This window comes from Chiloscyllium plagiosum, chromosome 15 (genome assembly GCF_004010195.1).
Source record: "Chiloscyllium plagiosum isolate BGI_BamShark_2017 chromosome 15, ASM401019v2, whole genome shotgun sequence".
Lineage (NCBI taxonomy): Eukaryota > Metazoa > Chordata > Chondrichthyes > Orectolobiformes > Hemiscylliidae > Chiloscyllium > Chiloscyllium plagiosum.
In genome coordinates, this window is record NC_057724.1 from 67,136,259 (window position 1) to 67,161,511 (window position 25,253).

At 40.0% G+C, this 25,253-nt stretch overlaps 1 protein-coding gene across 5 annotated transcripts in view; it reads left to right on the plus strand.

The window, feature by feature from the left end:
* Nucleotides 1-25,253, plus strand: part of mtm1 (myotubularin 1) — a 161,876-nt gene that overhangs the window by 101,735 nt on the left and 34,888 nt on the right. For all 5 annotated transcript variants that reach the window (XM_043705109.1, XM_043705113.1, XM_043705110.1 and 2 more), the window contains one exon: nucleotides 23,713-23,796. In XM_043705109.1, coding sequence (XP_043561044.1) covers nucleotides 23,713-23,796 — 84 coding nt within the window. The remainder of the gene's footprint in view (nucleotides 1-23,712; nucleotides 23,797-25,253) is intronic.

Genomic DNA, 25,253 nt, shown 5'->3' on the forward strand with positions numbered 1-25,253 from the left:
GTCTCCCTTTCCCTCACCTCCGTCCCTCCTCACCTCTCCTCTCCCCACCCACCCCTCCCACCGTTGTAAACTCTTTCTCCAAATTCCTCCCCCATGCTTTATCCATTGTAGATTGGAAAAAAAAGTCCTGCCAACATACTTTTGATTCTGAATCGAACTGCTTTCCAAACTTCAGAATTTTTTTCGATCGTTTTGTCCTTCTTCTACAAAACCTTTTTTTTTCACTTTTGTGAAGGCATACAAGGGATAGAAATTACTGATTACATTGTTTAACTTATGATCGGTTTATATTCTACATGGAAAATTGATAATATACGTTCTTCATTTATGTTTGGAAATGGGAAAAGCCTAACATTCTATGGATGCATCTGTTTAGTGAGATTACTTATTCATAACAGCAATTTATTTGCATTTTTAAGAAATTAGATATATATGAAACTTGCCATGAAAATCCAAGTGAACCATAAAGTAAATGGATTCAATAATGCATCTTTTATTAACCTTTTATAGACAGATATATATGGTCGTCTCATTTCAGCTTGAATCTTGCTGTGAAACAGGCTATAATTTTATTACTGTATCCAAAGCACAGTTAATTATCAATGGTTTATAAGCGGTACTTGACATGGGTTTTAAATAATCAATAGCTTTTGTAAAAAAATTTGTTTTATCAAACTAACTTCCACTTTGGAATTCACTTGGATCATACAATAGGATTTTATTTGAGTTGTGCTGTTTTGAGTTTAGTCACCTTGGCGCACTACAGTTAGCTGTCAGATAAAGTGAATCCAAATTTCAAACCAAATTCCTTGTAAGCCTCATCACTGATGCTTTCTCACTTGGATATCATATGTTGGATTTTCTTTCTCTGACAGAGTGTGGGGTAAAAGGTGGTTCACTGATTAATTTTCAGCAACTATAACCAGCTTTTAAGATTTGTTTAATTGCGCACCATATTTTCTCTAATGCTGTATAGCCACTTTGTGCTGACTACATGCTTAATTTTGGTTGTCATAACAATGTGCATTCTTCTAGCATACTCAATAGACTGAAATGCTGCAAAGGAGAAAGTGAGGACTGCAGATGCTGAAGATCAGAGCTTAAAAATGTGTTGCTGGAAAAGCACAGCAGAAGGGCTTATGCCCGAAACGTCGATTCTCCTGTTCCTTTGCTGCCTGACCTGCTGCGCTTTTCCAGCAACACATTATTAAGCTCTGAAATGCTGCAAAGCCTTATATGATTCCTTGCATGATAAAAATAATAATTTCATACAAAGAAGAATAAATGTGGTCAATGTCACCAGTATTATTGAAACAGTTTAGAATTTTGCCCCAAAGTGTAGTTTGTTTGCAAAATAGAAATGTCAAAAGGTATGGGGAGTGAGAGATGGGAATGAACGTAGGTATTTTTTTGTGGAAGCATAGATTTGATTGGTTATCCATCCCGTTTTTGTGCTGCAACATTCTACAATTTTTATAATTGGCACCAGTCCTTTATAAGGAGTGATTATTCCAGTTGTGCTCAGCAACTTCTTGTGAAATCCTGTATGTAACTGAAGGCTGGCTCCAGTTTGGCAGTAATGCTTCCTCTGGTCTTACAGCCCATTTTAAAAAAAACAATAGGACAGATAAAAAAATATATAGAGCTGCTGTTGATTGTGGCGCAGTGGATTTTCTTGCCAAGTTGGGGACCTTTTGAGTATTTTTTTCATACAAATTGAGGGAATTAACTGAAGTAAAATAAGCTCATATTAGCAAATGCCAAATAAAGATAGAAAATTCTACAAATAGTCATCAGATAGGCAGCATCTGTACAAAGAAACACAATTAGTGTTACAAGTAATTTTGGCATTGCACTGCAAAGAGTTTTCTGTACAATATGTTGGATGATTGAGGAGGGAGCAGTTACAAATGTTCATCTCCAGAGATGTTGTGAAGCTTCTGTGAAGTAATAATTTATCTTAAGGAGTTTTTACATTCAAACATTTGGTAAGCTTAGAGGTACAAGAAATACATATGTAATTGTCTGCAAGGCAAGATAATTCTAGACTGCTGTTTACTCTGAAAATGCTATTGTATAATCACAATTGACCTCTTATTGTATGTAAATCTGAACAAGATCCTGAAACGAGAGGGTAAGCAGACAGAAGTTATTGACCATATTGGCACAAATGACATAGATAGGAAGAGTGACAAGGTCCTGCAATAACAATTCAGGGCATTAGGTAGTGAACTAAAAAGCAGGACTTTTAGGGTGGTAATCTCAGAATTACTCCCCTGCCATATGCTACTGAGGCTAGGAACAGAGACAGAGTACAATTGAACACATGGCTAAGGAGCAGATGTGGAGGGTGGAATGTCTTCCAGGGAAGGTGAGACCTGTACAAAAAGGGCATATTGCACCTGCATTGGAGGGGCATCAGTATCCTGGCAGGGAGGTTTGATAGTGCCATTTGGGAGGGTTTAAAATCGTGTGGTGAGGGAATGGGAACTGGAGCAGCAAGTCACTAAGTATAGATACTGAGAATGAGCTTGAGACTAAGGAAAATGTAGCTCGGAAAAAGAGTAGTCAGGGAGAGGTTGATGAGCTCAGTGGAACTGGAGATTTGGACTGCATTTGTTTCAATGCAAGCAGTATAAATGGTAAAACAGATGAGTTTAGAGCCAGGATTAATGGGGGGGCAGTTATGATGCCATTGCTATCACAGAGACATGGTTGAAAGAGGCACAGGATTGGCAGTTTAATGTTGCAGGATATTGATGTTTTAGATGAGACAGAGGAGGAAGCAAAAGAGGTGGAGGTGTTGCATTACTGGTTTTTAGATTAGATTAGATTAGATTACAGTGTGGAAACAGGCCCTTCGGCCCAACAAGTCCACACCGACCCGCCGAAGCGCAACGCACCCATACCGCTACATTTACCCCTTACCTAACACTATGGGCAATTTAGTATGGCCAATTCACCTGACCTGCACATCTTTGGACTGTGGGAGGAAACCGGAGCACCCAGAGGAAACCCACGCAGACACGGGAAGAACGTGCAAACTCCACACAGACAGTCGCCTGAGGCGGGAATTGAACCCGCGTCTCTGGTGCTGTGAGGCAGCAGTGCTAACCACTGGGCAGGGAGTATATAACAGTTGTATTGACGGTGAACATCCTGGAAGGATCTTGTAGAATAGGAAGGGTGCAGTCACAATGCTGGGATTGTACTACAGATCTCCCAGCTGCCAGCAGGTGACAAATGAAAGGATATGTAATCCGATCCTAAAACAATGTGAAAGTGACAGGGTTGCTGTTGTGGGTGATTTTAACTACCCCCGTTTTGACTGGGACTCCCTTAGTGCTGGGGTGCACTTTGTTAGGTGTGCCCAGGAAATAGTATGTGGCTAGGCCAACAAGGGAGAGGACCATACTGCACTTGGTACTGGGAAACAAGTCTGCAGGTGATCAAACCTAAAGTGGGAGAGCATTTTGGGAATAGTGACCATAATTCCGTATGCTTTCAGTAACTTATGGATAAGGACCAGAGTGGAGCTTGGATGAAGGTGTTAAATTGGGGAAAGGTCATCTATCACTAAATTATGGAAGAATTGGAGAATGTAGATTGGGAGCGGCTGTTTGAGGGTAAATCCTCATCTGACATGGGAGTCTTTTAAAGACCAGTTGATTAGAGTGCAGGACTGGTATATTCCTGTGAAAATGAGGGACAGGAATGGCAGGATTTAGGAACATTGGATGACAGGGGAAATTATCAGCTTAGTCAAAAAAAAGGAAGCATACCTAAGGTCTAGACAACTAAAAACAGATGAAACAGACTTGTATAATATAGAGAAAGTAAGAAGGAGCTCAAACAGGGAGTTAGGAGGGCTAAACGGGGGTCACTAAATGACTTTGGCCAGCAGCATTAAGGAGAATTCCAAAGCATTTTTTACACTTTGTTGGAGCAAGAGGGTACCTAGGGAAAGTGTAGGCCCACTTGAGGATAAAGGAGGAAGGTACAATGTGGAGTTGGGAAAATGGGTGTGATCCTTAATACATACATTTTATTGGTATTCACCAAAAAGAGGGCCATGAGGGATGTTGACATTAGGGAAAGGTGTGTGGTTACTCTTGAGCAGGTCAACATAATGAAGGCAAAAGTTTTGAGTGTTTTGAAATACATTAAGGTAGACAAACCCCCAGGACCAAATGGGATCTATCCCAGGATACTGTGGGAGGCAAGGGAGGAAATAGCCGGGACCTTAACAAATATTCTAGGTGGCACGGTGGCTCAGTGGTTAGCACTACTGCCTCACAGCGCCAGAGACCCGGGTTCAATTCCCGCTTCGGGCAACTGTCTGTGTGGAGTTTGCACATTCTCCCCATGTCTGCGTAGGTTTCCTCTGGGTGCTCTGGTTTCCTCCCAAAGTCCAAAGATGTGCAGGTTAGGTGAATTGGCTATGCTAAATTGCCCGTAGTGTTAGGTGGATTAGTCAGGGGTAAATATGGGGGTTGTGGGTTTCTCTTCGGAGGGTCGGTGTGGACTTGTTGGGCCGAAGGGCTAGTTTCCACACTGTAGGTAATCTAATCTAATCTATATATCTTTGCATCCTTATAGGCCTCAGGCAAGCTTCTAGAGGACTTGAGAATGGCCAATGGCCTTCCTTTGTTTAGAAGGGAAAGAGAGATAATTCACATAATTACAGGCCGATGAGCCTGTTGTCAGCCATGGGGAAGCTGTTGGAGAAGATACTGAGCGACAGAGTTTATTCATGTTTGGAAGCAATTGGACTGGTGATAGGCAGTGTGCGTTTGTGCACAGTAGGTCATGTTACATCAACTTGGTTAAGTTTTTTGAGGTGGTGGCAAGACTGATTGAGGGAAGAGCAGTGGACTTTAGTAATGCATTTGTTAAGGTACCTCATGGCAGGCTGGTACAAAAGGTAAAATCGTCAAAACATAGGTCGGATCCACTTAAGCTGCCTAGATAGATACAGAATTGGGTTGGTCATAGAAGAAGGGCTTATGCCCGAAACGTCGATTCTCCTGTTCCCTGGATGCTGCCTGACCTGCTGCGCTTTTCCAGCAACACATCTCCGGCTCTGATCTCCAGCATCTGCAGACCTCACTTTCTCTTGGTCATAGAAGCCAGAGTAGTGGTGGAAGGGTGTTTTTTTTTTGGGTGGAGTTCAGAAACTGGTGGTGTTCCACAGGGATCAGTGCTGGGACCTTTGTGGTTTGTAATATATATATAAATGATCTGAAGGAAAATGTAGGTGGTCTGATTACTAATCCTGCGGATGACACCCAAATTGGCGGAGGTGCAGGCAGTGAGGAGGATTCTTAAAGGGTACAGCAGGATATTGATAGATTGTAGATTTAGGCAGAGAAATGGCAGATGGAGTTTAATCCAGCCAAACATGAGTTGAAGCATTTTGGAAAATCAAATTCAAGTGAGAATTATACAATAAATGGTAGAACCGTTAGGAGCATTAACATATAATTATCTGGGCATACGTGTTCACAGATCCCTGAAAATAGCGACGTCGGTGGATAAGAATTAGAATTAGAATCCTTACAGTGTGGAAACAGGCCCTTCGGTCCAACAAGTCCACAGACCCATTCCCCATCCTATGTTTTGCCCCTGACTAATGCGCCTAACCTACATAAACCTATGGGCAATTTAGCATGGTCAATTCACCTAACCTGCACATCTTTGGACTGTGGGACGAAACCGGAACACCCAGAGGAAACCCACGCAGACACGGGGAGAATGTGCAAACTCCACACAGACAGCCGCCCGAGGCTGGGATTGAACTTGGGTCCCTGGAGCTGTGAGGCAGCAGTGCTAGCCACTGTGCTACTAAGGTTGTCAAGAAGGCATACAGCACATTTGCCTTCATTGGCCAGGGCATTAAATATAAAAGTTGACAAGTTATGTTACAGCTGTATAAAACTTTAGTTAGGCCACCTTTGGTATACTGCGTGCAGTTCTGGTTGCCAAGTTGGATAAACTCAGATTGTTTTCATTGGAAAGATGGAGGCTGAGGGGCAATCTGATGGAGGTCTACAAAATTGAGACATCTGTAGGGTGGATAGTCAGGGGCTTTTCCCTAGGTTGGGAAGGTCAACTACAAATGGGTTCAAGGTGAGAGGGGGCATGTTTAGGGGAGAAGTGCGAGGAAACGTTTTCACACAGGGTGGTGAGTGCCTGAAATGCACTGCTGGGGAGGTGGTGGAAGCAGGCAAATTAACACAGTTTAATGTGTATCTTGATAGATACGTGAAAAGAGGGATGGAAACTGTATGGGCAATAAGTAACTAAATAAGGAATAGGAATTAGCACAGGCTTGGTGAGCCGAAGGGCCTGTTTCACGCGCTTTATTGTATTGTATATAAAATTGCTCAATGAGTTCTGAGGAAGGGTTCCTCGACCTGAAACGTTAACTCTGCGTTCTCTCCACAGGTGCTGCCTGACCTGCTGAGCTTTTCCAGCAACTTCTGTTTTTGTGTCAACTGTTTCTTGTGATTGATATGCCAAGCATTGCGAGATGCAGATATCAAATTAATTTTGAGATATGCTGAGGACTTTAAAAATGTGGAATAATACACCATTCATAATTGGCACAGAGATCATACCATTGGGATGGCTAGTAGAAGGAAGGAGAGCTGTAGGAACAGGGTGGGCGCTTGTTAAAACTACTGTTTGTAAATACCACAGACTGGGCTGAATGGCTTGCTTTTGATCTTGTGTTTTTATGTTGCAATTTGTGTATGAAGGTGAGAAGTGAACACGGAAGAGAAATTAGATAAGCAAGTTGAACTGTTTAATTAACTTTTGAGATGTTTTTGAATGCTTGGAGAGATTGCAACGTAGAGGGAGTCAGCAAGAGTTTATGTAGAGTTTTAATAGATGAATGTTTAGTGAGATGCAGTAGGATCAGTAAGTGAACGTTGGAATGTAGGGCTGAGGATGGCCAGAGAGATGGGGTTTAGTGAGGCCATGGACAGACTTATAAATGAGGTTCAGGATTTTACAATCCACATAGTGGGAGGCTGGCAAGTCTAGTTATCATGATGAAGCAATTAAAGAATTGGAAAAGAAGAAAATATAGATTACTAAGATATGGCTATTAGCTCACCCCTTCAAGAATGACCACAAACTAGGTTGGAGCAGTGGTTGTTTTCTGAAGGATAACCATTTGCAGAATCTTGGTTCTCTCCGGCTAAGTCTACACTTTCAATCTTCACTGCTGGGCATTACAGTGATGAGGCACAGGTGAAAATGAAAGAGTACTGTAGTATTGGAATCCTGATGTGAAAGGTCACAGCAGAGTTTCTGGCTACACTGGGATAACACTTCTATAAATAAAAAACAACCCTGAGACGATTGTACAACAGAGGTGGGCATTGGATGAAAGGTGATGGGAAGTGTGATGGAGGCAGCAGAAATGTAGCTGAATGTAAAACAGCAAGAAGTACTGCAGTTGTATTCATGTGTGTCATAGTCACTGAAGAAGGAAGATTAAAAAAGAATTAGAGGGAAAATCCTCTGAATTGTTCTTGCAATTATGTATGATGACTTGCCATAGTCTGACTGGACCATTTTTGAGCTGAGGTTAACATGCTTCAGACAAGGGAAGAGTTGGAGAAGGAGATTCCTGGTGCAGAAACTGAATGCACGTAATTGGCATTACTTTGTATTGCAAACCAGCTGTCCAATAAACTGAGCTAACTGATCCCACATAATGTCTAACGACAAGTGACTTTGAAAGACTTGAGAAAGATACGAAAGGCGGTGGCACGGTGGCTCAGTGGTTAGCAATACTGCCTCAGTGTTCAATTCATCCTTTGGTGACAGTGGACTTTGCCTGTTCTCTCTGCTTTTGTTTCTATTGGCTGCTCTGGTTTCCTCCCAGCCGTGCAGATTAGGGTGAATTGGCTGTGACAAATTACCCTGTGGTGTCTGGCGATGTGCTGACTAGGTGAAGTAGTTATGGTAAAATGCGAGGTTATGGGGATAGGATGGGGGTTAATTTGGGCGATGTGCTTTTTGGAAAGTTGGTGCAGATTTGATTGGCTGAATCACTGGATGCCACAATGTAGAAATTGTGATTCTAGAATCTGGTGTAATTCTGCATTACAAATTGGGCATGGTTCTGTCACCCAGAGTTTCCTACGAAACAATATAGAATACTAGAACCTGCAAAAGGCTCATATGTTCAACACAGACCTCAAGGATTTATGAAAACTGGGCATTGTTGAGGAGCTTATGATTTATATTTGTACTCATCACATTCTGGCCAGATGGAAGTTTCTGCAAGGATCATTGTCAAGAAATTTCATGCAATATCTTTTTCAAATTCAAGTTTATAACTTTTACACAGTACCCAATGTGTAGAAAATACATTATATAATCAATGTGTGGATAATTTTATTGTTTTGAAGCAAATAGTTTCATGGCAGATTAAGTATGGCAACTGCAGGACTCTGAAAATGTGTCCAGTACATTTGAATGTTAACAGAAGTTCATTCAAATTCTTGCAAACTGTGAACTTATTTGGAGTAGTTTAGATAACTCTGAACATCTTTCAACATTCATTTATTCACTGGCTCAGTCTGTTTTTAAATTGACTGCACAGAAGTGGGCAGCAAGTTGGCATTTTGCCAAACTATGTTCAGTTTGAGGCCAGGCAAGCATAATGTAGGAGGGTCAGGAAAGACAGGAGATTAAATCATAGACTGATAGTTTGCAGTTGCGAATTTAACTAACAATCTGACCCTTTGTTTTGATGTTTGGATTTTGAAGGTTCCTCTGTTGTTGATTCTGTAAGTTTGTGTTATAAGTTTTAATGATAAAGAGAAAACTTTTAAAATGTGTTCGGTCCTTTATGTTTTTAGGCTTTCCAATATCAACTACTTCTGTGATAATTGCAAGAGATTTGCATGCAATCTCATACAATTTTATTTTTAGAAGGAAAGATATTTTTGTGTTGTATTTATAGGAAAATTACAAATGTGCAGCAAAAGAAACAGCTTGCATTTACGTACCATCTTTAATGTAATAGGACGCTTCAATGCACCTCTCAAGAGCACTACCAAGCAAAACTTGATCCTGAGCCAAGGGAGCTATTAGAGCAGGTGATCACAGGCTGTTCAAAGAGAGAGGTTTTAAGCAAGGTCTTAATGGAGGAGGAAGTGGTGGAGTATGACTTTGTTATGGAGTGACCCTGGAAATCATCCCTCTTTATCAATTAGACATTGCTTAGTCTAGCTGCAAGATTTGTTCATTAGTAACTTGACCCTCTGGTGTCCTTGTATTCTCACTCCTCAAATCTTTCTTTCAGTAAGGACTAACATTAACTGCAAAATTGTGTTTGAAAACTATTCCAAGAGCATGCATGGTACATAATTGCTTAGACTGACAATAGGAGGCTTGAACAATGTGTCAATATTCACCATTTACAGAACTTTTGTGCGAACTAAGGAAATTAGAAAGATTTAGTCTTCAAAAGAGTGCATCCTAGAGTTCTCCCAATAATATCTATTCTTGATGTTTTTTTCAGTATCTATAGTTGACTTTTCAATAGGCATAATTCACATTGCAGGCACATAGCACTATTTTTATTCCTTTTATTGAGTGAAAGAACAGTTGATTTAGGATATTTAAATTAAATCTTTAACTGAAATTTCCCACTCTAGTTAGCGTTTTGTTGTGAGATTCCTGACGTTTGGTCTGCCCTCGCTCTGAGTGACTTTTCTCATCATTTCTCATGCAGTTACCTTATTAATGATGCATCCAGGCTGTGTGACACCTTAGAACATAGAATAATACAGCGAAGTATAGGCCCTTCGGCCTTCAATGTTGCGCTGACCTGTGAAACCCTTGTGAAGCCATTCTAACTTGCACAACTCCATTGTCATCCATATGTTTATTCAATGACCACTTAAATGCCCTTAAAGTTGGTGAGTCCACTACAGTTGCATGCAGGGCATTCCACGCTGTTACTACTGTCCAAGTAAAGAGCCTACTTTTGACATCTGTCCTATATCTATCACCCTTCAAGTTAAAGCTATGTTCCCTCGTGCTAGCCATCACCATACGAAGGAAAAGGCTCTCACTGTCCATCCTATCTAATCCTCCAATCATCTTATATGTCTCTTAAGTCACCTCTTAACCATCTTCTCTCTAACGAAACAGCGTCAAGTTCCTCAGCTTTTCCTCACAAGACCTTCCCTCCAAACCTGCAATGCTGGATTTATACAGCTGGGACCTCCTGCCATTTACAGCATAGCTAGAAGCCTAGCTACACATAGCTTCAGATGCTGTAAGCCAGGAACTGCCCCTCACTTTGGTGCTTGACAGTTATAACTGAGGGCATGGTCCAGAAAGTGAACCTGGCACTTATTTCACTGGCAAGGACCTGGAGATGCTGGTGGGTGGACAGTGCAGAGGTGGGTCATCTTTTATTCTGCTGACCTCTAAATGAGGCTGTGCCTTCAGACTCAGCAAGCTTGGATGGAAATAGCAGGGTAGGTCAGTACTGTGTGGCAGATAAAAAGAAATGCATAGCAGTGCCTGAAGAAGGCCAGTTATCTCCAGCGCTTTGTGAGATTAAGTGTTGCCATTTTCTCTTTGCCACCTGACACCCGATGCCTCACTCCATCTGAAGAGAAAATTCTCCAGTAGGCTGAAGAAGAATGTGACCACTCTTTGGGTCTGGGATATATCTGTCACAGCAAAATAATAAGCTTAATTCTGATGTGCTGATCTCTCGTTACCAACTTGCCTGACATTTCTGTAACCCCTGAACTTGGTGTTCAGAATTTTGTGCCAATCCCTGGACTACAAGGACTCTGATACCCAGAATCAAGTGCTTGGCTAATCATGACCAACCTTCTGAACTGGAATAGGATGAGCCCTGACTAGCTGGTCCCCCTTGACCCCACTGAGGACTGCTCCCCTGTGGCTTTCAGATCTGTCCATTTGGTTAAAGTGTATGCGTTGTGTTTGTTGACTAAACTGCTGGCATATGCTATAGGTGTGACGTAGATGTAGCATGGTTCCCATACAGTGACATGTCCACACCCAACAGTGGTAAGCTGCTTTCTTCCCTCTGTGCTAGAAGGCAATGCAGGCCTCAGAGGCTGGAGCTGCCAATTAAGCACCAAGTAGGTCAGCACTAAGAATGGGTGGCACGGTGGCTCAGTGGTTAGCACTGCTGCCTCACAGCACCAGGATCCCAGGTTCGATTCCAGCCTCGGGCAGCTGTCTGTGTGGAGTTTGCACATTCTCCCCATGTCTGCGTGGATTTCCTCCGGGTGCTCCGGTTTCCTCCCACAGTCCAAAGATGTGCAGGTTAGGTGAATTTGCCATGCTGAGTTGCCCATAGTGTTAGGTGCATTAGTCAGAGGGAAATGGGTCTGGGTGGGTTACTCTTCGGAGGGTCGGTGTGGACTTGTTAGGCCGAAGGGCCTGTTTGCACACTGTAGGGAATCCTTTTTTAAAAAAAAAAGCCAGGCTAAGAACTGTAGGCACATGAGCTGCATGTGTCCCTGCACACAAAGTGACCTGGCAGAAACATTAAGATTGTAGGTATCCCTGAGCTCTACAATCAAGTGTTGAAGGGCTGAAGTGGTGTGTGAGTAGGTTTGATGTTTTTATGAAGCTGGTGGTTTGCCCACGTTGCCTTGTTTGAAGAAAACTGGAGCAATATGGTCTCCATAGAGCATGCAGGGATGTGGTGAAGTCATGTTTGAAGAACATTTGGTGAGCCTCAGCCATCAAATACCTGCTCTGATTGACACATCGGATATTTGTGTGCATATTTTGGGGCGGAGAGGAGAATTGGAAATAGTATATTAATGAGATGAGTTGGACTACTAATAAGATGCAAATTTATAAAAATAAAGTAGTCGCTGCTCAATAATGTTCGAAGGGGAAATTTGGGAAACATTTTCCAGATGTTGGAGAATGGATTATTTTTATTTTTGCCTTATTTTCTCAGCTTTCTTGCCATTGTCTAAGCTGCTGCAGGGAAGGGAACATCCCACCCGTTGTTTTGATTCAGCATGATTGTGGCCCTTATATATTTGTATGATACAGTAGGAAACTGTACAACAGCATTTGGCCCACAGGTTGTACTGCACGGATCCAAACATAAAACTTTTACCTCTTTTTGGACAAGGTACACAACTCAGCCAGGAAATTACTGGAAATGCCTGTTGCTGTGATAGATTCAGGAAGGAACCATATGAATTTCCCTCTGGTACCATATTTTCAAGTGCTCCCAGTCAATCAGTCTCCACTTAGCTTTATTGTGTCATGTGTGGTATCATATGACAATTTTATTCAGTACAACACTGGTCTCTGTGGCCTTTCCAGAATAGGGGCCATGCTTAAGCAGATTGAATTTGTTTTGGAAGATTAGTTAGCTGTTTTCTGCTTTGGTTAATTATTCCAATTCTTCTGCAATGGCACTGTAGTAAAGTACAGCAATGATACCCGTTAGATTATGTCTATTGAGAAAAATTGAACGTGCTTGGCCTGTTTTCCACCTGAGGGTAGCTGGATGACCTGATCGCTTTAAGATACCTGATCAAATACTGTTAAATATAAGTTTTCCACTTGTGGGAGCTATCAAAGCTACAGTCCACAAAGCTAAAACTACCACAAACAAATCTGCCGACAAATCCAGGAGTGAATTCAAGAGAAACGTCTTTATCTAGAGAGTGGTTAGAATGTGGAACATGCCATGGCCAAGAGCTGCTAAGGTGAGTACCATAGATTCATTTTAGGGGAATTTAGGTAAACAGATAAGGGTGAAGCTAATGGGGTTAAATGAAGAGGAATTAGAGAAGGGTCATGTGACAGAAAGCAGTATGGACCAATTGGTTTGGTTTTGGTCTTTATATTCTTTAATATTTTGAGGGTACAGGGTTAGTAATTTAATCAGTTTACACATACACATTATGAAATGATAACCTTATAGCCTTATGCTTATGTGATATTCAGTGACTCAGAATATTATGTTGAGAAGCCACAGAAATCTTTACCTAGACTTGGAATACTGTAGTCCTTTGCTGCCAATCAAACTAAAGTAAGTTAACTTGGTTTGAACTGGATGATTGTCTGTCTTGGTTTGGCTGTCTTAATATATCAGCCGAAGTGATGTTTCTACCTTCATGTATGTAGCTAACCAGAAACGCTAAAACACAATACACTTCACCAAAAATAGTGTGTTTATGTGCAGAGTTCTGATAAAATAGCCACTATTTATTTACTTGCAATAAAAAAACGAATAGTTCTTTCAAAGACTGAGTTTATTCAGTTAACAGCTGGTTCTAGGTTTGAAGTTTGGACTGTAAGGCTGATTAACTGAGCTGTCTTCAGTGTCCTGGACTCAGAAGGAGAAAATTGACCAGGGTTCCTTTTCCTGATTGCACGTTTGAAGTCAGTGATGAAATTTTATGCATTTGAATGCAGTTATGGTCTATGGCATTTGTAGGATAGATGATGGACATGAAAGTCAAGTGCTGTTTCGATGTCCTTCAGTTTTTGCTGAAATGTTGGAAGTGTGTGTGGTATCAATGTTATCATACTGTAGCAAGAATTCGCGTCTACTTGGAGGAGAAGGATAAAAGCTGAAGACTACTAACAGAGAGAAAGAACTTGTTACGTTATCTATCCAGAACCATTAAAACAGTACCAAAACTGTTAGACTGTTTTGATTTTTGGTGTGGAGTATTTAAGAAAATGATGGCAGGTCTTGCTGTTAAAGAGAATTACGGCTGAACTCCTATAGAGATTAGCTTGAATGGCACAATTTAGAATTCTTTTCCTTATGTCTGTGTGGATATGCATTACAATACCTTTCAAAACTACGTCATTTAGAAACCCCTTGGCTAAGACAGTGATGTTAGAATGCTGATCAAATAAAAATCAATTAATGGAAATAAATTTGTAAACTGCTTTTCAGAGGAACACATGCCTATGAGTCATATGGAAAGTGAAACATTTCATTTTTCTGCCAAGTACTAAATTTGTTAGTTCTGTTTTCCAGTATGGAATCTAAGCGACTTAAGTTTAGTGATTCATTACAGAAGAGAGGTATCAGTGCCATAAGCTAGAAACAGAAGACGCCATTGTTCAGTACTGCTTGCAGGTGTTCCTTCAATGTACCCTTTTGTTTGTGAATTTCTGCAGTGTGTTGCTAATTTCAGAATGACAGCACCAGCAGAGTATTTAAAATGTGGTTTAAATTTACACATTGTTAGGTAGCTTGACATGTGTTCTAAGGCACTTTGTCACTTGGCTGAAGCAGGTTTTATGCATGTGCTTGTAAACCTTAGTGGCAGTAAGATGATTGTTTCAGTCTTGTACACTGAATGTTCTTGTGTTTCTCAAAATAAACATAAATGATGAAGTCATAAAGAGTCAACATGAAACCCACAAACTTGTTCAGCAACAGTTCAAACTGGTTTTATGACCGGATAATGTTTAATAAGTAAGATTAATTATTGTTTAGAAAGAAAAACTGTAGTATTCTACAATGTAAAAGCCTTTGTAAACAACTTGGGGAGTAGTGTTGAATTATTTTAGATTGTACATGTCTCTCAGTGGGTGTTTGCAAGTGTGCCACTCTTGTGTAAAAGTAAACAGATTCTATTTATGGTGCAGCACTATTGTAGAGTTCGTAAAATTTTATTCATTTTCAATCGTAGAAAAAAAATTCCTAATCCATTCTTATCAAAAAAGATCAAATGCATATCAATGCTAAGTAGAAATTGGAATTTATTCTATGCTGCAAGAATTCCTGTTTTGATTGAAGACCAGACTCATTATTGATTAGAGTAAGGAAGGAAGTGTTAGTGTTGCTGCATTCTCAGTTGAGCAAATTTACCAGTAAAATATTAAACCACTAGGAAGAAAGTAGAGAAGTTGATAATAGGCTCTAGCACTTGCTCACCCCACCCTTTCCTAATTGAATAGTGGCTGAAGACTCAGCCCAATGTAACACTTAATTCATCACAGGGATCTATGGTTAGATGACGAGTTTTTTTTGCTGAGTGAGGTGATTGCAGCTGAGGATGTGTTTGGAACACAGCAGTTGTCCTTCACATCCCTGCACTTAGAGGTAGAAGATAAATCACAGGTTCCTGTTCCTGATTACTGTAGTGTCCCCTGCTGGAATGTGGTTGTAAGTCACTTTTGAGAGATGCCTCCACGGAGTTTGCAATTCTTTGCTGTACTTTGGAACAATATTCCATTTATTTTAAATTGACTAATGCCTCTGCTAAAATAGCAGGGCAGCATTTTAATGAACATATTAATGTTTGTGTACTATGCTACCATGATATGACTTTAGGACCGATGAATCAATTCAAAGTGGTGGTTATGATACAGTTTGAAAGGCAAGTTTTTTTAAAATGAAAACTGATGCATGTGTATTTTGAAATCTGGAGTAAGAAGTCAATGACCTATCTAGTAATTTGTGCTTATAGTTGCAGCAAGAACCCTTATGTTTTTAAAAAAAAAAGTTGGAGTTTTCTCCTTCAAAACGTAGCAAAGGTAAATTTAGGGCCTCAAAATAATAAGCAGAAATTATTTCCGTCCTTCTTCATAGACAGACCATTGGGAAAGAGAATATCTTGCTTTCACTCTGGTTTCATGGGTCCTGGGATCACTAAGTTCCAAATGCAATTTACAGACTTTGCTCTGTGGTGTAGGCAGGTGGTGCTTCAAGGGTGGGCAGATGACGGTTTGCGATGCTTCAACTTTACCTCTATTACCAACAAAGTCTGTGGTGTCCACCTGAATAAGTCTTTTCTGTTTTGCCGAGACACTGGTTACAGACTGCCATGAGTTGGTAGGGATTGTTAATCTCTTCAGGAATGAAATGAGGGTATCCATGAAGTGTTTCTGCTATTTTCCTGGATGCATCCTGCTGCGACTGAGTTCTGAGTAGAGGAATTGCTTTCAGAGTTTGGCATCAGTCTTATAAATGATATGTCCTACCCAACACAGCTCGTTTTGGATGATCAAGACCTCTGTGTTACCTTGGGGAGAGGGCGTTGCTGTTGGATCACCTTTCTTGCCACTGGATCTGGAAGATCTTACAAAGGCAAGATGGTGCTACATCAGTGCTTTGGGATGTTTGCTGTAGGGTTCCGCATCTCTGAAGAATATAGGGCTGTGGGGATCACTGCTGCCTGGTGAATGATAACCTGGCCTTCAGTGCGAGATCCTGGTCTCTTAAATATTCGCTTCCTCAGTCTGCTGAAGGTTAAGCAGGTACATTGAAGGATGTTGAATTTCATTGCCTATGTCTGCATGCATCAAAAGGAGACTCCTGGCATTTGGAAAGTAGTGAATAATTTTCCAGGATCTTGCCACTTACCCCAGTCAATGAAGCAAGGTGTTTTGGGGGCTGATTGGAAAATCCTAGTTATCTAAATGTTTAATAAAAGACCCATTTCTCATACACTTCAAAGAAGGAGTTGCAGTAACCTGGAGCTTAGTTTTGAGTGAATGCGCATGCAGGTTAATCTGCATATTGAATCAATGATTGAGGTTGTGGAGGTGGAAAGGTCTGTAACCAAAAGGTTCACATTTATTAAAGATCAGAGAGTACAACTATGTGGGTGGCTTTTCAGAGAGCTGGATCAGGCATAATGGGTATATAGCCTCCTGTGTTGTGACATGATTTTATTTCTGCACCTCTTTTCATTCCTATATACCATTTAAACTTCTTCATGAATTATTCCAATATTTAACTGTTATCTACCAAAGCTATCATTTCAGGTAATACAACTTAAGACGGGATAAAGTGCTTATGATACAGTTTGAAAGGCAAGTTTTTTTAAAATGAAAACTGATGCGTGTGTATTTTGAAATCTGGAGTGTGAGTAAGAAGTCAATGACCTATCTAGTAATTTGTGCTTATAGTTGCAGCAAGAACCCTTATGTTTTAAAAAAAAAAGTTGGAGTTTTCTCCTTCAAAACGCAGCAAAGGTAAATTTAGGGCCTCAAAATAATAAGCAGAAATTATTTCCGTCCTTCTTCATAGACAGACCATTGGGAAAGAGAATATCTTGCTTTCACTCTGGTTTCATGGGTCCTGGGATCACTAAGTTCCAAATGCAATTTACAGACTTTGCTCTTGACCTTTAGTTTATGCTGATAAGAAGCTCATCCAGAGTAATTGTGATCAATCTTGGAGGTTCTCTAATCACTGTCACGTACAATGTAATGGAATCTGTTTTTGGATATTGTGTTCCATGTGGCACTTTAAAGATAATCCTGAAAGACATCTGTTTCTAAATTTCATATTTTAAGGGCAAAATTGAGATTCTTTAGGTTTGCCTTCGAATACTGTCAGGAGTTGACAATGTATTGTTTCACACAGACCATCTCTTGTACTATGTCATTTATATGACTCTAGATTCTACTGTGTGCATAGTTCCTATCCCTAACTGACGGCCACCATCCGTCATCATCCTGACCTTGCCGCTTAGATTTATAACTTTTTATTTGTAAAACTGGAGCCACGCTCAGCTTCTGGCACTGTGTTTTGTTTTTGTGTAGAAAAACAATTCATCAGAAACATCAACTGCATTATACCTCAGGAAATGAAAATATTGGGATCAAGCATTGCAGAAGACGACTCTGTATTTAATTTACTGTGTCATCCCAAGGAAAGATATATTGTAATAAAGATTCACTAGATTGTTTCCTGATTTGAAGCTGTTATCCTGGCCCTATATTTTCTAGCCTTTTTGAGAATAAGAGATGATCTAATTGAACCACGCATATCTTACAGTCTTGATTGGATAGGTGCGAAGGAGTCTGTAGAGTCATAGAGATGTACAGCATGGAAACAGATCCTTCGGTCCAACCTGTCCACGCCAACCAGATATCCCAATCCAATCTAGTCCCACCTGTCAGCACCCGGCCCATATCCCTCCAAACCCTTCCTATTCATATACCTATCCAAATGCCTCTTAAATGTTGCAATTGTACCAGCCTCCTCCTCATCCTCTGGCAGCTCATTCCATACAAGTACCACCCTCTGCGTGAAAAAGTTGCCCCTTGGGTCTCTTTTATAATCTTTCCCCTCTCACCTTAAACCTATGCCCTCTAGTTCTGGACTCCCCGACTCCAGAGAAAAAACTTTGTCTAATTATCCTATCCATGCCCCTCATAATTTTGTAAACCTCTATAAGATTTACAAGCCTCTATAAGCCTCTGATGCTCCAGGGAAAACAGCCCCAGACTGTTCAGCCTCTCCCTGTAGCTCAGATCCTCCAACCCTGGCAACATCCTTGTAAATCTTTTCTGAACCCTTTCAAGTTTCACAACATCTTTCCGATAGGAAGGAGACCAATATTCCAACAGTGGCCTAACCAATGTCCTGTACAGCCGCAACATGACGTCCCAACTCCTGTACTCAATACTCTATACAACTAAAAGTCACTATCTCACATAAGGGGTTTACCATTTAGGATGAGATAAGTTCACTCAGTGTTGTGAATTGTTGGACTTGGCTACTCTAGGGAACTATGGGCGTTCAGCTTTTGAATATATTTAAGTCAGAGGCTTAATTTTTGAGGCATGGGAGTTGAGAGAAATGGATCATGTGAGAAAATACTGTAAAGATAAAGGGTCAACCATGATCTTGTTGAATGGTAACATAGTTGGATTGTGTAATCCTCCTATTTCTTATGCTTTTACTTCAAATGTTATCGGGAATTTTGTAGTACTGACCAATTTGTACACAACAAAAGCTATCACAGCTGCCACATTAAATAAATTACCAGTTAATCTGTTTTCAGGATGTTGGTCATGATTGGAAGAACTCATCCACTTATTCTCAAATAGTGTTGTTGATGTTTGCACTTGGAAAGGTAGATTGGATCTCATTTCAAGTCTTACCTGAAAGATAAGTATTTCTGACAGTGAAATACTCTGTCAGGACTACATTGAAGTGTCAGCGTGGATGAATTGCTTAAGTCTGGAGCAGAGAGAGAACCAATTACTTTCAAATGGAAAAAGATTGTCACGGAGTTGTTTCATACATATTAACTGTGAAATTTGTGTAATTCCGTTATTGTCTGACACCTGGTATTTGCATTTTCTTAAGGATCTCTTTGTAATATTTTGCTTTTGTTCAATGTTTCCTCTAATACTTGTGGCATGATGTTTATGTGAGAAACACCTCTTGTGTTTTATCTTTTTATTTCAAATCTTTATCACGGTAAATAGAATTTCTACTCGACCACATAATGTTGTTCTTTTAGTTAGTTTAAAGAGTGAAGTTCTTCTCCACTGCTGCAGCAATATATCTTCCCCTAAGTGACTGATGCCATGCCTGACTGTTTTGCTCCATTTCCTATGTTTGTCTTCCTGTTGACCCTTTGAGTTCAATTCCAAATCAGTGCTAAACAAGAGTTTGTGCTGTAAAACTTGTTTGAGAAATGAAATGCTTTTGAAACTGTAGATTGGAATTTCCTGCCCTTGCTTGCACCAAGGTTTGAAGGAATTTGTGTACCTTAGAGTTATCTCAATGCAAGCCAGTTCATAGCAGAGACCTGGAAAATGGTACAGAAGAAGCAAGCCTATTGTTGTGCCCTAAGATTAGAAAGCAGGATTTTGATTGCTGATGGTGTTCGACAGTGAGAAGATCCTGCTTAAGATCTTTGTTTGATTTGGGTTGGTGGTGGAGGTTTGGGATGGTGGTTGGGTGGGGGGGGTGGAGAATGTTTAAATAAAAATATGTACAGTGTTGTCCTTTGATCTACCCCTACAAATTTGGTTTCTGTGATGTCTTCCTGACATATGTACCTTGGAAAATGAACTTTCTCTGAGAACTAGGGTCAAGCAAATTTTACAAGAGGCGAGTTTTATTTTTGTAAGAGCATAAGTTGTTTTGTTCTTCTACACAGTTAATGGTCGAAAGATTGGATGACATACACTCAGACTGCTGTTTGTGAAAGAACAAAGGACTTGTATTTATGTAGTGCTTTTCATGTCTTCAGGGCGTCCTAAATAAATTTATAGCCAATAAAGTATTTTTTTGAAGTGTAGTCACTGTTGTAGGAAACGTGGTAACCAGCCTGCTTCAGTTAGCTTCCACAAATAGCAGTGAAATCGGTGACTTGATAATCTATTTTAATAAAAGTTTAGGGATAAAGAATAGTCAATATGCTGGTCTCTCTTTTCATACATTGCCATAGAATCTTCAACCTTTGAACGTGACAGGGCATATTGGAATAGCAGTTTACAAGGCATGTAGGATCATGGACTTCATAAATAGTTTTTTTGAGTGCAAAGCACTGAGAGGGTATTGCATCCAGATCTGATCACCACACCTTTTTAAGAAAGACATGCTGGTTTTTTTTTTTGAGAAAGTGCAGAAGAAATTTGTCAGAATTTTTACAAGGATAATGGATTCTAGCTACAGGGTTAGGCTGCTTTTTGGAGTACATGGGATTGAGCTGGGATTTAATAGAGGTGTACAGAATTGACAAATTCAGATTAAATTGAGCATAGAAAAGCTGTTCCCTTCTGCCAATGGTATGGGCATTAGGTTTTGGGTAAGAGACATAGGAATAATTTGTTTTCCACAACAAGTGGTAATGTCCAGGAATGCTCTTCCTGTCAGGGTGGTAGAAGTAGAGACAGTGAATGATTTCAAAAGGATATTGGATGGGGAGTTGAGTAAAACAAACCTACAGGGCAATAAGAATAGAGTGAGGATATGGGACTGACCGGGTTCCTCAGTAGAGAAATGTCCATGGACTGGATAGGTCAAATTACTTCCTCCGGTGCTAAAATAACTTTTTGCCCACTTCAGGGGCTGAAGGGGCCTTGATTTAACTTCTCGTTCCCAAGCAGCACCCTTTCACTGAGATTAGATGGTCTGCTCTTTTTAATAGGCCTTGCACTCATAACATTCTAAACCAAGTGGCCACTGAGCCATAGCTCACATATGTCTCTTACCTGGATCTAAGCCATAAGTACAAGGTGGTAATCAAGAGGAAGATACTGCCACTTTTATTGGAAAGAGCCAGAATCTAGTGCCTGGTTCTTGAGAGCAACTTGAATGAAATTAACAGTTATGTATTTTGAGAAGAATCAAACATGTAATCACATTATTTTCATTTTTTTAAAAAAATCACTAAATGAAAAATAAACTGCAGTTAGCAACGGTTTGCAGTAAGGTTTCATATAACATTGTTAAAGTTGTGGTCTGACCAACTGTTGCGATTTCTAAGCTGCAAACTATTTTTATCTTTGAACTTAATTCAGTAATGAGGTAATAAAACAGATGATCGTTGCTGAAATGCTGTGATTTCTATTAAATCAGTTTCATGTAATGGTGGAGATGTTCTTTAATAATCTTTCAACTTGTCCAATTTTACTTGAAGTTACGAGAATGCTGGTTGACTATCTTTTACCTTGTTCTGTCAGTCACCCATTCCTCTTCTACTAATGTTGTATTTAAGTCTCTCTTGGCTACATCGTTTTATCTGACCTTGGGTCATCTTCCTGATGTTCAGTCTCCATTAATTGCCTCGCCACAGATCCTCCTCTCCCAGAAGATTTCTATCTCTTTGATTACCTTCCTCAATGCTTCCAGAATCTTTTTTTTGTCACCATTATATCAGTTTCTTCAGTTTGTATCCAGTTGTCCTCTTTTTGACTTTGTCCGCATTTCTGCACTTTAAGGTGGTCTTTTAACTGTCTTGTAGCTTTTTACATTTGGTTCTAATATTTTTCTATTGCGTTAACACACCATTGCATTTTGAAATTGTAACTTAAAACACTAGCAGTGCCATACTGTTTCCTGTTCCATGATACCTATCTGTCTTCAACATCAGTCCTGAAACATTTACCAAGCAATTTTTATTCTTCAACAAATTTTTTCTCTCTTCTCCAGACCTTTCTTGAATCCTCACAGCTTTGACCTCCACTAAATTATACCACTGACATCACCGGTCAGGTGCCTTTTTGAAGTTTAAAACTTAACTTGAAAATAGCAAATCTTTTGTTTTTGTCAGTGGAACTTCCTGCAATTTAGAATAAATTCTATTTAAAATGGTCATTTTGCAAGGTGCAAAATTTTGCTATTGTTCTTCTTTGTATGTTTCCATTTGCGTTTAGCTTCATAATGTGACTGGTGCCAAAGTAATTTAACAAATGTGGATTTTGGAAGGAGCCCATATAAAACAATTACTTGACTGATTGTTTTTTTAAATTCTGTAAAATTTGATGTGCCTGTAAACAACAGACAGCGCTTGGAGTTTGCAGTCCTGAATTAATATGATCACTTCCTGCTTACTGTTAGAATTGGGCTTATTTATGTCTGATTGCTTTTTGGTAAAGCTCAAGAAAGAAGCTCAGAAGGATAAAACTTGCTTGCATGTTCCTTTTTAGATGTTTTTTATACTATGTGTTCAGATGTGTTACAATACACCTCTAGAGTTGATTACTTGCATGGCTACTGTTTCAAATTATGATTTCAAGATACCTGGAGTGATAGAAAAATTGCATTAGAACCAAAAATAAAAAACTACAAGACAATTGAGAGATCATCCTATAGTGCAGAAATATCAGAAAGAGAGAGCAACAACTGTTTCAGACACCAGGTACGACCTCTGTTCCACAAGACCGCTGAAAATTTAAATATAGGTGGCATGTGAGCTCACTACCCTGACATTGAATCTCACGCTTTACTGACTGAGCTAGTTGGGCACTCCTTTTGCCTGATGATCTTTAATTGAGTGTGGGCACAATTTCTTGACCAATTTAAGAATATCAATCAGATGTGCAATGTGGCTGACTTGCATCTGCTAAAAGCTGCAAATACATATGTCAGGCATCAAGGCTTTTATTTTGAAGTAAGTCAAACTTGCAAGGACTGTAACAAACACTACATTGGACAGACAGACAGAAAACTAGCCACCAGAATACACGAACGCCAACTAGCCGCCAACAGACATCACTAGTATCCTTCCTTACAGACTAAGAAGCACACCACTTTGACTGGGACAACACATCCATCATAGGACAGGCTAAACAGAGACACGCACAGGAATTCCTCGAGGTCTGGCATTCAAACCGGAACACTATCAATAAACGCATCAACTTGGACCCCATTTACCAACCTCTGGAAAAAAAAGAACTGGAAATGATATCATCTCCCTTAACAGACCAAGACACACACACAGCAAGCGGAACAGAAGACCAGCGCTTCATTGGAGGTTCACTGATGAGGTTACTGAGCATGGTGACGAAATGTCTGAAAACAAACCTGGCAGCTCAGCAAGCAAACTTGCTGTGTGTGATATTATGGATGTAGCCTCCTAGAGCATTTTTATTTTAAAAAAAAGCCAAAAGGACCAAGAACCTTAATGTCTTAAGTTATTTGAAGAATGCGTGGAAAGCAGGAGTAATTGATGGTAGTCATCATTTTTCCACTTTGCGTTGACCTCTTTCTGAAACTAGTCAGCATTAGAAACAAAGTAACTTTGTTTGAAAGTACGACCGTCTAATGCTCAAGAGTAGTGCAGTTTGTCAACTCCAACATGAATTGTCTGAGTTCTCCTTTGCCCAAGAAGCCCAATTTAATATTGCATTAAGATACAATAGGAAGATTTTGTAGTCATGTAGGAAATTAACAAGTGATTTAATACTTTTCCCTAACAATTACTGTTGCATTTCTTTCAGCAATTTTTTGCATTTGAAAATAAAGAAACTTATTCTGAAGATGGCTGGAAAGTTTATGTTCCAATTGAAGAATTTAAGAGGCAGGTGAGTTGCCTTATGAAACTGATGGTATTAACTCGAGTCATAGAGATGTACAGCACAGAAACAAATCCTTTGGACCAATTCATCTACGCCAACCGGATATACTAATGTTCCCATTTGCTAGCATTTGGCCCGTATCCCTCTAAACCTTTCCTATCAAGATGCCTTTTAAATATTGTAATTGTACCAGCCTTCACCACTTCCTCTGGCAGTGCATTCCGCGCACACACCACCATCTGTGAAAAAGTTGCCCTTCAGGTTTCTTTTAAATTTTTCCCTTCTCACACTAAATCTATACCCTCTAGTTCTGGACTCTCACACCCCAGGGAAAACTCCTTGTCTATTTGCCCTATTCATGCCCCTCAAGATTTTATAAATCTCTACAAAGTCACCCTCAACCTCCAATGCTTCAGAGAAATCAGCCCTGGGCTTTTCAGCGCCTCCCTATAGCTCAAACCCTCTAATCCTGACAACATCCTTGCAAATCTTCTCTGAACCTTTTCAAGCTACCCTTACTAGACTGACTGAGGTCAATAGTTTTACTTCTCATCTTATTCTTGAAACAGAATGATAACTGTTCTCCACACCTGAAATAGTAAGTGTTGAAATGAACTTTGTTCAGTCTACTAGAAATATGTCACTAAGTTAAATCTTCTGAACCCAAATTCTGATGCTTTACCATTTTCATGTGGTTAGCTGAAACAGCTACAGCTAATCAGAAAAGAAAGCCTAGGGAGTGTAAGTTTTGTATCAAGCATTCCACTATTCTCTGAAATGAAATCTTAATCTCAAGAAAACTCCATGTTTTTCTTTTAAGTGTAATTTGTATTCATAAGAAACAAACAGATTTTTGTACCCTCTACTCCCTTGAGTAGAGTTCTCCTGAGGATAATGCTTTTCATAAGATGTTTTTCTTCCTTTATTCTTTCTTTGGGTGTAGGCATGGCTGCTGTTTGTTGTTTATATCTAGTAGGCAACAAATGCTGGCCTTGCCTGTAATGAGCTCATCCCACGAAAGAATTTTTAAAAATGGGGAAATGTGCACTCTCCCCTCCCCGCTTTCTTAACTTTGAGCAGAGCAGACCCCACACTTCCAAATAATCAACTTAGATTATCATTTTGGCTTATTAGTATCTGGCTTCTTGTGTTTGCTCAATTTTCATGTGCACATGGAGGTTCTATCATGTCAAGAGCAGAGGGAACGAAATCATGTGGGATGCTGTCCCTTAAAGAATCTAGGATGTGTAACATCTCAACTGTTTCCTTCACATTTTGAGCTCAAAATGTGAAGGAAACAGTTGAGATGTTACACATCCTGGATTCTTGGAGATTAAACCTTATTCAGAGAGATCCACCATATATAACATTGGGCAGACTACCTCAGTAATAGGTAGTGTGATGTTTCCATCTGCAGCTTCGAGATGCTGATGCAAGCATAACATTAAGTGAGATGTTTTAGG